General features: G+C 40.8%; 1 protein-coding gene across 7 annotated transcripts in view; it reads right to left on the bottom strand.

Moving 5' to 3' along the window:
• ZNF709 (zinc finger protein 709) overlaps positions 1–17,346 on the bottom strand; it is a 34,483-nt gene that overhangs the window by 1,923 nt on the left and 15,214 nt on the right. For 3 of the 7 annotated variants that reach the window (XM_074384576.1, XM_039466680.2, XM_074384572.1), the window contains 3 exons: positions 16,798–16,924; positions 16,535–16,592; positions 6,540–14,762 (listed from right to left, as the gene is read on the bottom strand). In XM_074384576.1, coding sequence (XP_074240677.1) covers positions 13,025–14,762; positions 16,535–16,592; positions 16,798–16,924 — 1,923 coding nt within the window. In that variant the 3' untranslated portion in view covers positions 6,540–13,024. Of the gene's footprint in view, positions 1–4,494; positions 14,763–16,534; positions 16,593–16,797; positions 16,934–17,346 lie in introns of those variants that run through there. The other 4 variants (XM_074384573.1, XM_074384574.1, XM_074384570.1 and 1 more) reach the window with 2 other exon arrangements.

The raw sequence follows: 17,346 nt of genomic DNA, 5'->3' as shown, positions 1-17,346 counted from the left end.
TTTGTATTTTAAGTAGAGGTGGGGTTTCACCATGTTGGCCAGGAGGGTCTTGATCTGTTGACCTCATGATCTTCCCACCTTGGCCTTCCAAAGTGCTGGGATTACAGGCGTGAGCCACCTTGCCCAGCCTGTATGTCAATCTTTTGAGAAATGTGTTCTCAGATCTTTTGTCTATTTTAAAATCAGATTTAGATTTTTTTTTTTCCCTACAGAGTCTTTTTTTTTTCTACAGAGCTCCTTATATGTCCTGGTTATTAATCCTTTGTGAGATAGATAGTTTACAAATATTTTTTCCCATTCTGTGGGTTGTCTCTTCACTTTGTTGATTGTTTCCTTTGCTGTGCAAAAGGTGTTTACCTTGATATGATCCCCTTTGCCCATTTTTGCTCTGGTTGCCTGTACTTGCAGGGTATCACTCAAGAAATCTTTGCCCAGTCCCAATGTCCTGGAGAGTTTCTCCAATGTTTTCTTTTAGTATGTTCATAGTGTGAGGTCTTATATTTAAGTCTTTAATGCCTTTTGATTTGATTTTTATGTATGTTGAGAGATAGGGGTCTCGTTTCATTCTTTTGCATCTGGATATCCAGTTTTCCTAGCAGTGTTTGTTGAAGAGACTGTCTTTTCCCCAATGTATGTTCTTGGCTCCTTTGTCAAAAATGAGTTCATTGTAGATGTATAAACCTATCTTTGAGTTCTGTATTCTGTTTCACTGATCTATGTGTCATTTATTTATTTATTTATTTATTTATTTATTTATTTAAGATGGAGTCTCACTCTGTCCAGGCTGGAGTGCAGTAACGCAATCTCGGCTCACTGCAACCTCTGCCTCCCGGGTTCAAGCAGTTCTCTGCCTCAGCCTCCTGAGTAGCTAGGACTACAGGCACATGCCACCGGGCCCAGCTAATTTTTTGTATTTTTAGTAGAGACAGGGTTTCACCATGTTAACCAGGATCCTCAATCTCCTGACCTCCTGATCCACTCGCTTCAGCCTCCCAAAGTGCTAGGATTACAGGAGTGAGCCACTGCATGTTTTTATGGCAGTATCATGCTGTTTGGGTTACTATTGCTCTGTAGTATAATTTAAAGTCAGGTAATACGATTCCTCCAGTTTTGTTCTTGTTGCCTAGGCTATTCTGGGTTATTTATGATTCCATATAAATTTTAGAATTTTTTTTTTCTATTTCTGTGAAGAACATGATTGGAATTTTGACTGGGATTGCATTAAATCTGTAGCTTGCTTTGTGGAGTATGGACAGTTTAACAATATTGATTCTTCCAATCCATAAACATCTTTCTATTTTTTTGTGTTCTTTTCAGTTTCTTACCTTAATGTGTCACAGTTTTTATTGCAGAGATCTTTCACTTCTTTGATTAATTCTTAGGTATCTAATTTTATTTGAAGCTGTAGTAAGTATCATTTCTTCTTGATTTTCTTTTCAGATTGTTCATTGTTGACATATAAAAATGTTGATTTTTGTATGCTGATTTTGTATCCTGCAACTCTACTGAATTTATTTCTCACTTCTAATACTTTTTTGGTGGAGTTTTTAGGTTTTTCCAGATATAAGATCATATCATATGCAAACAATAATAATTTGACTTCTTCCTTTCCAATATGGATGCCCTCTTTTTTTTTTTTCATCTGATTGCTCGAGCTGGGACTTCCAGTACTATGCTGAATAACAGTGGTGAAAGTGGGCATTCTTGTTGTGTTCCAGAACTTACAGGAAAGGCTTTCACTTTTTTCCCATTCATTATCATACTAGCTGTGGGTCTGCCATATACGGCTTTTATTATATTAAGGAATGCTTCTTCTATGCCCAGTTTTTTTTAGGGTTTTTATTATGAAGGGATATTAAATATTGTCAAAAGCCACTGCACTCCAGCCTGCATGAGAGAGCATGACTCTATCTCAAAACAAACAAACAAACAAAAAACCAAACAAACTTGTCTCAGAGATCATTTAATGAATGATCTCTGAGATAAGATTTTTTTTTTTTTTTTTTTTTTTTTTTTGAGACGGAGTTTCACTGTTGTTACCCAGGCTGGAGTGCAATGGCACAATCTCGGCTCACCGCAACCTCCGCCTCCTGGGTTCAAGCAATTCTCCTGCCTCAGTCTCCCGAGTAGCTGGGACTACAGGCATGCACCACCATGCCCGGCTAATTTTTGTATTTTTAGTAGAGATGGGGTTTCACCTTGCTGACCAAGACGGTCTCGATCTCTTGACCTCGTGATCCACCCGCCTAGGCCTCCCAAAGTGCTGGGATTATAGGCGTGAGCCACCGCGCCCGGCTTTTTTTTTTTTTTTTTGAGACGGAGTTTCGCTCTTGTTACCCAGGCTGGAGTGCAATGGCGCGATCTCGGCTCACCGCAACCTCCGCCTCCTGGGTTCAGGCAATTCTCCTGCCTCAGCCTCCTGAGTAGCTGGGATTACAGGCATGTGCCACCATGCCCAGCTAATTTTTTGTATTTTTAATAGAGACGGGGTTTCACCATGTTGAACAGGGTGGTCTTGATCTCTTGACCTCGTGATCCACCCACCTCGGCCTCCCAAAGTGCTGGGATTACAGGTGTGAGCCACCATGCCCGGCTTTGGTGTATTGTTAAATTCAGTTTGCATTGCTTTTCCCTTTCTGAAAAAAAAAAAAAAAAAAAAAAAAAAAAAAAAAAAAATCCCTCAAAATTCATATAAAGTTGCAAGTTTCAGGTTGGTTGGTTCTGATAGATCACCTGTATTACGGACCATCTCTGTGATTATGGGGAAAAGTTCAGGACACCAGCAACCTACATTGGATGGGACCACCTCTGACTCCAGGGATTGCCATTCAGGTCATTTTGTCTAAGACCAACAGCCTTATGATCTCAAGATTATCCCTTTGCCATGCTGGTAAGCAGCAGTACTACAGAAAACAACTTAGGCCCCCTGGCTACTTGTTTTGCTTTGAGAGAACAGTTGAGTTACATCTTCTCATCCTTTGGAAAAGACGAATGCACGTTTGTTTCTTTCCACATCACTGCCTGACCATGGGGTACCATGGATGTGCATTTTGATAACTTTGGGGGTCCAAGAGAATATACATGGAACAAGAGAAGCACGAGGATAGGAAACCAGCAAGGGGACTACCCTTACGAATGCAACAACTCTTCTTAAGCAACTGAGGTGTCATGCTTAATTATCCCGAAGGTGGAGGTCTCTTTCCTTTCTGCCGAGTTCACAAAGAACCATCTCTGGGTCTCGCCTGGTGGTCTACAATCATGAACAATATCTCCTGGGCTACTCCAAGCATCCAGTGATGGAGACCACGCCAGATGAAGTGACCACAGAGCTCTAGCCTGACCCTTGGTAATCAGGACTGAAGTGTTGACTGCTTAAGGTGCTATGTTGTCACTGCTTTTACAGGCAGGTGATGCAGACTCTGCCTGCCAAATGTAGGCCAAATCTGAGGACAAGTATGCTGGTGGTGCATAGTCAATTAACAGTTGTGGTTTATGGGGTGAGAATGTGTTTGGATGGGAAGGGATGACAACACCTAATAAAGACCAAAAAGTGCTGTGCAGGCCAAAGTGCAAACCAACCAGCAAGTGGTGGTTCTGTTCCAAATGGCCTTCCCTGTATCATGAAACCAATTAGCTAACCAAAACCAGCTAAAGTAGAGAAGATGGCCTCAGTTATGGTTGGTCTGTCCTCTTTGTGATACCAGTTGTTTCAGTAGCCTCCCACTCACCCCATTGGTGAGAGGGCAATTAGGACCCTAGGGCTATTTAGATAGTCTAACACATGATATCCATCGCTGGATAAATCCAATTGACAGCAGTTTGTTAGTCATATATATTCACAGCCCAGATGAGGAGGGTACCATAAATCATGCAGATCCACAAAGAAAATGCATTTGGGAGCAGAGGGCCCAAACATGGCTGTGGGAAACAGGCTTTGTAGTATCAAAAGGGTAAGGTGCTCCTTGGTTCCCCTGAGAGGATGTGATTCACTCCTTTGAATAATGTGTGGGTTAGCAGGGATCTGAAACCCCTTATACAAGAGACAAAGACTATATAACTATGCTTTAATAGTATAAAACTAGGGGCTGGGCGCGCTGGCTCACGCCTATAATCCCAGCACTTTGGGAGGCTGAGGTGGGTGGATCACGAGGTCAAGAGATCGAGACCATCCTGGTCAACACGGTGAAACCCCATCTCTACTAAAAATACAAAAAATTAGCTGGGCATGGTGGCGCATGCCTGTAATCCCAGCTACTCAGGAGGCTGAGGCAGGAGAATTGCCTGAACCCGGGAGGCGGAGGTTGCGGTGAGCCAAGATTAGGCCGTTGCACTCCAGCCTGGGTAACAACAGCGAAACTCTATCTCAAAAAAACAAAAAAAGAAAAAAAAACAGTATAAAACTATATTATATCGTATAGTGTAATAGTAATATATATTTTAGTTATACATAACATATACCAGTTATGTATAATATTTACAGTTATATAACATTTTGCAATATATTATATACTATATATACAAATATATCTACAAATATACAATGTAAACACACTATAGCCTATACAAGATAATGCTGTACTATATAGTAGAAAATGGTCCACAAATATCTCTTCTGAATATAGCTGCAAAGGCCCAACAAAATGCCAGCCAATTGAATCTAGCAATATATAAAAAGACCTATTCAACATGACCAAGTTGAACTGAACTCAGAAAAGCAATGTTGGTTTTATATATAAATATGTACTAATATACCATATTAACAGAATAAGGGCTCTATTATCATAGCATCACCCCAAAAAGTACAGGAAATGACTTTATTTTTTTTAGACAGGGTCTTGTTCTGTCACACAGGCTGGAGTACAGTAGTATAATCAAAGCTCACTGCAACCTTGAACTCCTGAGCTCAAGTGATCCTCCCACCTCAGCCTCCCAAGTAGCTAGGGCTACAGGCATGCACCACAACACTCAGCTTTTTTTTTTTTTTTTTTGAGATGGAGTCTCACTCTGTTGCCAGGCTGAAGTACAGTAGCATGATCTTGGCTCACGGTAACCTCCAACTCCCTGATTCAAGCAATTCTCCTGCCTCAGCCTCTGGAGTAGTTGGGATTATAGGCATGCAGCACCATGCCCAGCTAATTTTTGTATTTTTAGTAGAGACAAGGTTTCCCCATGTTGGCCAGGATGGTGTTGGATCTCCGGACCTCATGATCCGCCCACCTTGGCCTCCCAAAATGCTGATATTACAGGTGTGAGCCACCATACCCAGTGCACTCAGCTAATCTTTAAATTTTTTTGTAGAGATGAGGTCTTGCTATATTGCCCAGGCTGATCTTAAACTCCTGACCTCAAGTGATCCTCCTGCCTCAGCCTCCCAAGGTGTTGGAATTACAGGTGTGGCTCATGCCTGGCCAGATAATGAACATGACAAAAGTCAACACCACTTTACAATGAAAACACTCAATAGAGTACAAATAGGAAGGAACTTTCTCAACCTGCTATAAGGCAGCTATGAGAAACTCAAAGCTAAAATCATACTTGATGGTGTCAGATTGAATGCTTTTTATCTTAGATCAGGAACAAAACAAGAGTGTCTGCTTTCATCACTTCTATTTAACATGTTAAAGAAGATGCTACCAGGGCAATTAGGTAAGATAATAAAATGAAAACACTCCAGATATTAAAGGGCATACATACATAACTCCGCGGACAGACATACAAGATCACCAGACTTAGGGCCGGGTGTGGTGGCTCACGCCTGTAATCCCAGCACTTTGGGAGGCCGAGGCAGGTGGATCACGAGGTCAAGAGATTGAGACCATCCTGGTCAACATAGTGAAACCCCGTCTCTACTAAAAATACAGAAAATTAGCTGGGCATGCTGGCACGTGCCTGTAATCCCAGCTACTCAGAAGGCTGAGGCAGGAGAATTGCTTGAACCCAGGAGGCGGAGGTTGCGGTGAGCCGAGATCGCGCCATTGCACTCCAGCCTGGGTAACAAGAGCGAAACTCCATCTCAAAAAAAAAAAAGATCACCAGAGTTTATCACCACACATACAGGTGGACAAACCCACAGACACACAAACTTACAAACCCCCAATGATTAAAGATCCAGAGACACCAACAGATGCCCCCAGAGACACCAACAGCCCAAGCCCTCTGCAACGTTCCCCAGCTTCTTTTCCCTCCTTAGGACTAACCACCATCTGACACATCATGTAATTTTGTTTGTATCTCATTTCTTGTCTCCTAGAATGTCAGCTTCAAAGGAACACTATTAGCTCAGGTTTGCTCACTATGAAACCTACAAAAGGACTTGTTACATACAAGAGTTTAATACACATTGAACTGCTGGAGCTCTCTGACTCTCTCTCTCTCTCACACACACACCCCCTCATTATAGGGCTACATCCACTTGCCCTTAAGAGTGAATTGTTCTCACCTCCATCCCATGTGGCAGAAAAAGTATATAAGCACTGCAAAACGAATTTTAAAATAAGTTTTAAAATATAAATATTGTGTAAGTACATAATTATACAAACCTTGCAATGTTCTTCTAAGTTTAAAGTTCTTGGCTGGGCATGGTGGCTCATGCCTGTAATCCCAGCATTTTAGGAAGCTGAGGCAGATGGATCACTTGAGCTCAAGAGTTTGAGACCAGCCTAGGCAGCATGGCAAAACTCCATCTCTATGAAAAAAAGAACAAAAAAAAGTCAGGTGTGCTGGAGTGCACCTGTGGTACCAGCTACTTGGGAGGCTGAAGTGGGAGGACTGCTTGAGCCCAGGAAGTGGAGGTTGCAATTGAGCCGAGATTGTACTACTGTATTCCAGCCTGGGTGACAGAGAAAGACCCTGTCTCAACAACAAAAACTTTTTGGGTAGTGCCCAGTACAGGTGGTGGCACACATTAGGACTTCAAAACCCAGAGAGTCCATGATTCTGAGTTGCATGAATTTGGGTAAGACCCTGTGCTCTGTGCTTAACTTTCTTCATTTGTAAGATGGGAGAAGTGATTGGTTGGGCAATCAAATGAGATACTCATCATTATGAAATCACAGTGCTAAGTGCTAACGTAAGTTATCACTGAAAAAATGGACAAAGATTTTGTTTTCTTTGGTCAAATTTAGTAAGACACAAATATTTTACTTTTTCTCCCTTGTCCCGAACATATGAATACCAAATTGAGATCTGGGGGCTTTCTGGATCGTTGAAACAAAAAGATTCAAACTACTCCTCTTATAAGAAGGCATTAAATTTTTCCTTATATGATGACACCAGATACTTTTCCTTTCCACTGAATTAGGCTGTTAAGCAAAATTATTCCCTGTCTGCAACTCACCTCCATTATTACTCGAAAATTGCCTTCAGATCCACAGATCTTTTCAGTGGTACATATTGGGTCTCTCAGTCTGCACAACAGCAAAATGATCATGCCAAATATCCAAGGCAATTTAAGAATCTTTCAATGACATTAAACAGACATGTAAACATCACCAACACCTGCGGTCCAAATCAACAGGAAATCTCAAATCCAAAATACTCATGTCCAAACTCATGATTACACTTCACATGTCTCAAAATTATTATCAATTATAAAAATAAAGATGAACCATATCTATGCTTCATCCTTGTTTATGGGGAATCCTTACCGTTCATCCCAGGGATGTAGGACTGTATTGTTTCCCAGTATATATCAAACCTGAGCAGTTCCTGAGTGTTTACAATAAGTTAAATAATGGAAACAGAAATGATCAATCCAACATTCTTATTCACGGAGGCCCCAACCTTCCAAAGCTAAGGTATCAAACCAACACAACCATAGCTTCTCTATTAATCTCACAAATTGGTTGTTATTTCATTTCCTTCAAAGATCTTTTTTTTTTTTTTTTGAGATGGGTAGTCTCTCTTGCTTTGTCACCCAGGCTGGAGTGCAATGGCACAATCTCGGCTCACTGCAACCCCTGCTTCCCGGGATCAAGTGATTCTCCTGCCTAAGCCTCCCGAGTAGTTGGGATTACAGGCACCCACCACCATGCCCAGCTAATTTTTGCTATTTTTAGTGGAGACAGAGTTTCACGTGTTGGTCAGGCTGGCCTCGACCTCCTGACCTCAAGTGATCTGCCCACCTCAGCTTTCCAAAGTGCTGGGATTACAGGCGTGAACCACCACGCCCAGCCCTTCCTTCAAAGATCTTAAATGCATCTTAAGAACCAAACCCTTACCTTTTGTTAACCGTCTCTCTTTTCCCATAACTATAAACATCAGGAAGGCAAGAACTTGTTTCATGTTTCTATATCCATAGCCTAGAATGTCTTTATCATTTGTGCTGAACTGTCTATGTTTTGATACTACAACGCCAGGTCTATGAGAGCTGTTAAAAAAAATTAGCATGAAGAGAAATATGGCTTGATTTAACAGTGATTCTGTCTTTGCACCTTGCTAGGTTTGTGGTCTCTGAAAACTTATCTACACTTACAGGACTCTGCTAGTACACAAAGGAGGAAAAGAAAGTATTATATCGTTTGCTAAAGACTAAATGAACTTACATATTTTAACTGAGATATTTTGTGGAAAACATTCACCAATACACCATGAGAAATATTTCTATGCTTAGATAATAAGAAAGGTTAAGTCCAGTTCCACAGGACTAGGATCTGACCTCACACTCAGGTAAAGCCAAGTCTTATCCTATTGAAAAGAAAGATGTCACACTTCCTTCATCAGACAAATCTACTCAGCAACCATGATGGATCTAAACAAAAACAAGGGCATTCTGTAACCATGTCTCGAAAAATGATAAAAGGGAACAGAGTTGAAGCCATTAAAATGACCAAAATTGCCCTCTACTCACTAATCCAAGTGAGTGGTTTCCTAGGAATTAGGTTTAGCTCCACTTCATTCTTCCTGCCTCTAGATAAGAATTATGATTACCAGTGATACAATTAAGTTCACCTCACAGCATACAACACCCAGAAGTGTCTCAGTTTGGGGATTAGCAATCAAGTCACCTAACAAAAATCCAAATTCAAAAAGAAGTCCTTTTAAGCACCCTCTTTTTTTTTCTTCAGATGGAGTCTTACTCTGTCACCCGGGCTGGAGTGCAGTGGTGTGACCTTGGCTCACGGCAACCTCTGCCTCCCAAGTTCAAGCAATTCTCCAGCTCAGCCTCCTAAGTAGCTGGGATTATAGGAGCACACCACCGTGCCCAGCTAATTTTTGTACTTTTAGTAGAGACAGAGTTTTACCATGTTGGTCAGGCTAGTCTGAAACTCCTGACCTCATGATCTTCCCACTTAGGACTCCTAAAGTGCTGGGATTACAGGCGTGAGTCATCATGCCCAGCCATCACTCCTCTCCTGACTACAGGTATGATGCTGGTGATCTTTGGAAAAAAGGCACTGAAACAACCATGATTTAAGTTTTTGGTATTATTAATGCATGATAAATTGGTTTTGTGGGAAAAAGTAATAACTATATTAAGAATAAAAAATTAAAAATTCCTAGCCAGGGGTAGTGGCTCACACCTATAATCCCAGCACTCTGGGAGGCCGAGGCACGTGGATCACAAGGTCAAGAGATCAACACCATCCTGGCCAATATGATGAAACCCCATCTCTACTAAAAATATAAAAATTAGCTGGATATGGTGGAACATGCCTGTAATTCCAGCTACTTGGGAGGCTGAGGCAGGAGAATCACTTGAATCCAAGAGGCAGAGGTTGCAGTGAGCTGAGACTGCACCACTGCACTCTAGTCTGGTGACAGAGTGAATCTCTTGTCTCATAAAAAATTTTTTTAATTCCTAAGGATGCACTGGTACAGTGGCAAAAAATAAAAAACAAAAAATAAATTCCTAAGGAAAATACTTGACCTTACATGCACATAATATTGACTCAAAATATATGAGGATTAACTCAATAAACTTAAAAACTTAATCTGAAAATCTATAATTACAATGGAATATTTTAATATATCCTTGTACAAAATGAAAGAGACAACAATTGGTAGCATACAAGTTATTTTAAAACAGTTAATAAAATATTTCTAAGAAATATCTATGGAAGCTTTTGTTCAATAAAAACATAGACATAGTTTTTAATCACATACAATGAAACAAAACTGAAAGTATAATGAGATTACATTCACCTGTAATAAAACACTGACAATTAGGAAGGTGCTTATTCTTACGCTGTAGGACTGGGTAAGTGCATTCACTGTGCAGTGCAGTAGAGGAACAAACACCCATGCAGTTCTTTTTGACTGCACCACTGTAGTTGTCATGGTGGAATCAGAAACACATAGTCACTGGTACTGTTAACAAAACATGGTGTTCACATAAATAATACCTTCGATAAATTCAACCTAGAGATGAGGTGAGTCAGAGCATCAGAGAATATTCCCAACCTTAAGAGTCTAAATAGTTGCCTAGTGGACACATTAGAGTTTCTAGGAAAATCCAAACTGCAGTGCGTATCTGAGAACTTTTGGAGGCATTCTGTGGAAAACCACATCTTTGAAAATACAGCAGTTGGGGCCAGGCACAGTGGCTCACACCTGTAATCCCAGCCTTTTAGGAGGCGAAGGTGGGCGGATCACGAGGTCAGGAGTTTGAGACCAGCCAGGCCAACATGGTGAAACCCTGTATTTCCTAAATACAAAAAAATTTAGCTGGGCGTGGTGGCAGGTGCCTATTATCCCAGCTACTTGGAAGGAGGCAGGACAACTGCTTGAACTTGGGAGGCAGAGGTTGCAGTGAGCCAAGATTGTGCTACTACACTCCAGTCTGGGCAACAGAGCAAGACTCCATCTCAGAAAAAAAAAAAAAAAAAAAGAAAGAAAGATAGAAAATACGGCAGTTGGCCGGGCGCGGTGGCTCACGCCTATAATCCCAGCACTTTGGGAGGCCAAGGCGGGTGGATCACGAGGTCACGAGATTGAGACCATCCTGGTCCACATGGTGAAACCCCGTTTCTACTAAAAATACAAAAACTAGCTGGGCATGGTGGCGCACGCCTGTAATCCCAGCTACTCAGGAGGCTGAGGCAGGAGAATTGCCTGAACCCAGGAGGCAGAGGTTGCGGTGAACCGAGATCGCGCCATTGCACTCCAGCCTGGGTAACAAGAGCGAAACTCCGTCTCAAAAAAAAAAAAAAAAAAAAAGAAAATACAGCAGTCAAGCAGTTAGTGGTGGTTCTAAGAATACTCTCAATTAGCAGAGCAAAGGATCAGGAAAATGTGGTGGAAGCAGGTGTCCCTGAAGCTCCCATGCATCCATCTGTCTCCACATACAGTGGCTATAAAACCTGACTAATGCTTTCTTCACTTCTGCCTTCCATATCTCCTGCAAGTAGGCTATTAGTGAATTATACCATGGAGCCATAAAAGAAAATAGAAAACATAGGTCAAAACATTACCCATGTTAACACAATCTAGGACAGCCATTTCCAGCGATAGGTTATATGGTTCTATCTCAGGTCTCTCTTATTATTGCAGTCTAGTATCCAAATCACAGCCAGAAGGAATTACAAATAGCAAAGAACAGAAGATGAAAATAATAATTCCAATGAGACAGTCTACTATATGATAAATTTTGCATACTCAAAAATTTATTATGATTATTTTCTTATGAAAAAATAGAAAAAAGGATACTTTGCCCTCCTCTAAAAAAGCTTCTTTTGGTCAGGAAGAAAGATGAAATACGTATAATGATATCTAGTACCTGCCACATAAGGCCAGTAGGAAATCCTAAAGATTACCAAATTGTTATTTTTTGATGGCCCCTTACAGCACAACTAAAAATATATATATAAAAATCAAAACTACTAGCTTATTACAAATACACTTCAATTCACTCATGAATCTAACAGACTTCAATATGGAAAAATAAAATTTCAGTAACTTATTTAATGAAAAAATACTATCAATACAACTGTTTAAGAAGAGCTTACAGAATTATCTCATCTCAATGTTCTTTTGCAAAAGTAATAAATAGAAATCCATAGTTCAGAGATCCACTTTCAGAATAAGTAACTGATAATACATTTATAAGTTTTATACCATTTCTGTCGTGTGAATTTTCTAGAACAATATACATGAATTAATTTGCATCAGGCTTTCCCATATTATCTACATTTACATAATACCTCCCTATTGGGAGTTTCAATATGAGTTTGAAGTTTCACACATAAGGGAGTATTCACATGAGCATTTGTTAAAATTGAAAACATTGTTATTTCTCACTTTCATAGGATTCCTATCCAGTCTGCATTCTCATATATAAGTATGTGGGTCAACTGAAGGCTTTCTCACAATGCCTATATTCAAGAAATTGCTTTCCAGTACAATTTTGTCCATGGTTTCCAAGTAAACTGAGACAAATAAAGGTTTTCCACATCCTTTACATTTATATGGTTTTCCACATTCTTTACATTTTTAAGGTTATAAATTCTTTATGTTTATAGGGCATATGAAAATTCCTTACATTTCATATGCCTTATCATGGTCCTCAAATAGTCATATGACCATTGAAGGCTTTTCCATACTGCCTACATTCGCAGGGTTTTCTGTCCAGTATGAACACTTCCCCACAATCACACCTAGAGAATTGAAGATATTCCCATGTCTTATATTCATTCATAGGGTTTCTCTGAAATATGAATAGTTTCATGTCTTCAAAAGGAAATGGGGGCTGGGGGTGGTGGCTCATGTCTGTAATCCCAACACTTTGGGAAGACGAGGTGGGTGGATCATCTGAGGTCAGGAGTCTGAGACCAGCCTGGCCAATGTGGCAAAACCCCATCTCTACTAAAAATACAAAAATCAGCTGGGCATGGTGGTTCACACCTGTAGTCCCAGCTACTCAGGAGGCTGAAGCAGGAGAATCGCCTGAACCCAGGAGGCAGAGGTTGCAGTAAGCTGAGATCACGCTACTGCACTCCATCCAGGGCACCAGAGTGAGACTTCATCTCAACAACAAAAAGGAAATGGGACAACTGAAAACTTTGCCACATTGCTTAGATACATAGGCTTACTCTCCAGTATGAACTCTTTCATGTACTCGAAAGGAACGGGAACACTTGAAGGCTTTACCACATTGTTGACATGCATAGGGTTTCTCTCCAGTGTGAGTTCGTTCATGGATTCTAAAGGAACGCGAGCAACTGAAGGCTTTATCACACTGTTTACATTCATAAGGTTTCACTCCAGTGTGTGTCCTTTCATGCATTCGAACAGAACTAGAACAACTGAAGGCCTTACCACATTGTTTACACTCATAAGGTTTCTCTCCAGTGTGAGTCCTTTCATGTATTCGAATGGAACTGGAACAACTAAACGCCTTACCACATTGTTTACATTCATAGGGTTTCTCTCCAGTGTGAGTCCTTTCATGCATTCTAAAGGAACTGGAACAACTGAAGGCTTTACCACACTGTTTACATTCATAGGGTTTCTCTCCAGTGTGAGTCCTTTCATGCATCCGAAAGGAACTGGAAAAACTAAAGGCTTTACCACACTGTTTACATTCATAGGGCTTCTCTCCAGTGTGAATTCTTTCATGCATTCGAAAAGAACTGGAACAACTGAAGGCTTTACCACACTGCTTACATTCATACGGTTTCTCTCCAGTGTGGGTCCTTTCATGTATTCGAACAGAACTGGAACAACTGAAGGCTTTACCACATTGTTTACATTCATGGGGTTTCTCTCCAGTGTGAGTCCTTTCATGCATTCTAAAGGAACTGGAACAACTGAAGGCTTTACCACACTGTTTACATTCATAGGGTTTCTCTCCAGTGTGAGTTCGTTCATGGATTTGAAATGAACTAGGACAATCAAAGGCTTTCCCACATTCCTTACATTTATAAGGTCCATTTCCAGTGTGCATTATCATATGTCTTCGATAGCTTGGAAGAGAAATGAATGCTTTCCCACATTCTTTACAATCATAGGGTTTCTCTCCTGTATGAATTCTTTCATGTTTTCGAAAGGAACTAGGAAAACTGAAGGCTTTGCCACATTTTTTACATTTATAGGGTTTTTCTCCAGTGTGAATCCTTTCATGACTTCGAAAGGATGTGGGACAACTAAGAGCTTTACCACATTGCTTACATTGATAGGGTTTTTCCCCAGTGTGAGTCCTTTCATGTATTTGAAAAGTTTGATAATATCTGAAAGCTTTTCCACATTGTTTACATTCATAGGGTTTCTCTCCAGAGTGAGTTCTTTCATGGTTTCGAAATGAACTGGGATGGCTGAAAGTTTTCCCACATTCTTTACACTTATAGGGTTTCTCTCCTGTGTGCATTCTCATGTGTCCTCGAAAGGTTGTGTGATAAATGAAGGCTTTCCCACATTCCTTACATTCATAAGGTTTCTCTCCAGTATGAGTTCTTTCATGTATTTGAAAGGAACTGGGCCAACTGAAAGCCTTGCCACACTGTTTACATTTATAGGGTTTCTCTCCAGTGTGAGTTCTTTCATGTATCCGAAATGAACTTCGAAAGCTGAATCTTTTCCCACATTCCTTACATTCATATGATTTCTCTCCATATTTTTGATACTCATATGATCTATGTTCACTGTGAGATCTCATGTGCCTATTAAGAGATGAATGACACATATAGTCTTTTCCACACACGCTGCATTCATATGGTTTTACTCTAGTAAAAGTTTTCCTGTTTGTTTTAGGATTTGGAGTCTGACTGACGGCTTCTCCAAGCTGATTACCTTCTTTCCTTTCATGGAACCTCTCTACCATATGACTTCTATAAAAAAATAAGCACACAATTAGGGTCTTTTTAAAAATGATAATTTTAGGCCGGGCGCGGTGGCTCAAGCCTGTAATCCCAGCATTTTGGGAGGCCGAGGCGAGTGGATCACGAGGTCGAGAGATCGAGACCATCCTGGTCAACATGGTGAAACCCCGTCTCTACTAAAAATACAAAAAATTAGCTGGGCATGGTGGCACGTGCCTGTAATCCCAGCTACTCAGGAGGCTGAGGCAGGAGAATTGCCTGAACCCAGGAGGCGGAGGTTGTGGTGAGCCGAGATCGCGCCATTGCACTCCAGCCTGGGTAACAAGAGTGAAACTCCGTCTCAAAAAAAAAAAATAATAATAATAACAATAATAATTTTATAATCATGATTTCACAATCATTAATAGGTAGTAGAATTATACTTTTGCCATTTTTTTTTTTAAAGATGGGGTTTCACCCTGATGGCCAGGCTGGTGTTGAACTCCTGACCTCAGGTGATCCACTCACCTCAGCCTCCCAAAGTGCTAGGATTACAGATGTGAGCCACCGTGCCCGGCTTACTTTTGCCATTTTCAGGGGAGTGTATGTAATGAATGTTCAGGAAGAGTACTTGACCAGAGCTACTATCAAAACAATAAAACTCATAATATAGTTACTTTTTTTGAGACGGAGTCTCACTCTGTTGCCCAGGCTGGAGTGCAGCAGTGCAATCTCGGCTCAATGCAACCTCCGCCTCCTGGGTTCAAGCAATTCTTCTGCCTCAGCCTCATGAGAGCTGGGATTACAGGTACCCACCACCACACCTGGCTAATTTTTGGGTTTTTAGAGAAGGGGTTTTGCCATATTGGCCAGACTGGCCTTGAACTCCTGACCTCAGGTAATCCACCCATCTCAGCCTCCCAAAGTGCTGAGATTATAGGCATGACCCACCATGCCTAGCCAAAATTCATAATATAGAGTTTCTTAATATTGTTTCCAAGTGAACTACTTTCAAATACTGAGCATCTGTGCCATTTTTAAAAGAGCTTTCTTGGCAAAAATTTTCTAAAAATAAATAAATATAAAATGGGGCTTATTTGTTTCTATTACTGTTTTTTGTTGTTGTTTTTTTGGTTTTTTTTTTTGAGACGGAGTTTCACTCTTGTTACCCAGCCTTGAGTGCAATAGTGTGATCTTGGCACACCGCAACCTCCGCCTCCTGGGTTCAAGCAATTCTCCTGCCTCAGCCTCCTGAGTAGCTGGGATTACAGGCATGTGCCACCATGCCCAGCTAATTTTTTGTATTTTTAGTAGAGACGGGGTTTCACCATGTTGATCAGGATGGTCTCGATCTCTTGACCTCGTGATCCACCTGCCTCGGCCTCCCAAAGTGCTGGGATTACAGGCGTGAACCACCGCACCTGGCCCTTTTTTTTTTTTTTTGAGACAGAGTCGTGCTCTGTCGCCCAGGCTAGAGTGCAGTGGCCTGATCTCAGCTCACTACAACCTCTGCCTTCCAGGTTCAAGCGATTCTCCTACCTCAGTCTCCCGAGTAGCTGGGATTACAGGCACTGACCACTGCGCCTGGTTAATTTTTGCATTTTTAGTAGAGACACGGTTTCACCACCTTGGTCAGGCTGGTCTTGAACTCCTGACCTTGTGATCCATCCACCTTGGCCTCCCAAAGTGTTGAGATTACAGGCATAAGCCACCATGCCTGGCTCAATTACTCATTTTTAAAACTTAATGACATGCTAAGAGTCTCTCATGGAACAGTATTTTCTTTTGTAAGCACAACTCACCTTAGCTTTCTCCCCTGGTTTCTGTGATCTTCAATGTTCTTGTCCTCCCAGTTTTCCCCTAAAATGCAGGCCCAGAAAAAATCATTACAACTATTAGAAATTAAATAAAAATTATTAGATTCCAAATCTATGATGAGCTGTTACCCTGTATGATTTATTTACCAATGTATTCCCTTTCAACATTCTAAATCTTGGAACCTTGTTCATGAGCAAGAAACACTTGTTCTCTAATTGACTAGGTGAGGGAATAATTTCATTCTTACCTATAGAGGCCAAGTTAACAAAGGTTTCTTGCATCACATCTCTGTAGAGTTTCTTCTGAGAGGGACCCAGCAAAGCCCACTCCTCCTGGGTGAAGTTCACAGCCACATCCTCAAAGACCACTGAGTCCTGAAACATCTCACATGTATAGAGGAGGATGGGTGAGACTGACAGCACTGGGGATATATACTCAATTTACAAAAAGTTCATATTTAATTCCCTTTTCTCCATTTATCCTGTAACTTTGTCATCAGAACTCAAATCTCTGTCCATGCTTACTTCTTCAAAAATTTAACACTGCCATGAATACTTGGAAATTATTTCTACATTTTTACTGTGATTATTTCAAGTCTATGCTCTGCAATGACAGGATACACAGCACCTTGGAGAAATGCTATACAAACCAAGCAAATATTTCCAGTTTAAAAACAACAATTCCTTGTAGGAAAAATACTTTTTATCTCCTGCCTTATTATGTACCATTTCACTCAGCATCCTATGAAACACAGGGTCAAATCTGTATGAGATTTTAAAGAATAAGTATATGCTGA

The sequence above is a fragment of the Saimiri boliviensis genome, chromosome 14 (genome assembly GCF_048565385.1).
Source record: "Saimiri boliviensis isolate mSaiBol1 chromosome 14, mSaiBol1.pri, whole genome shotgun sequence".
Classification (NCBI taxonomy): Eukaryota; Metazoa; Chordata; class Mammalia; order Primates; family Cebidae; genus Saimiri; species Saimiri boliviensis.
The sequence above is the reverse complement of the archived record's forward strand: the minus strand, read 5'-3'. Positions and strand labels throughout refer to the sequence as shown.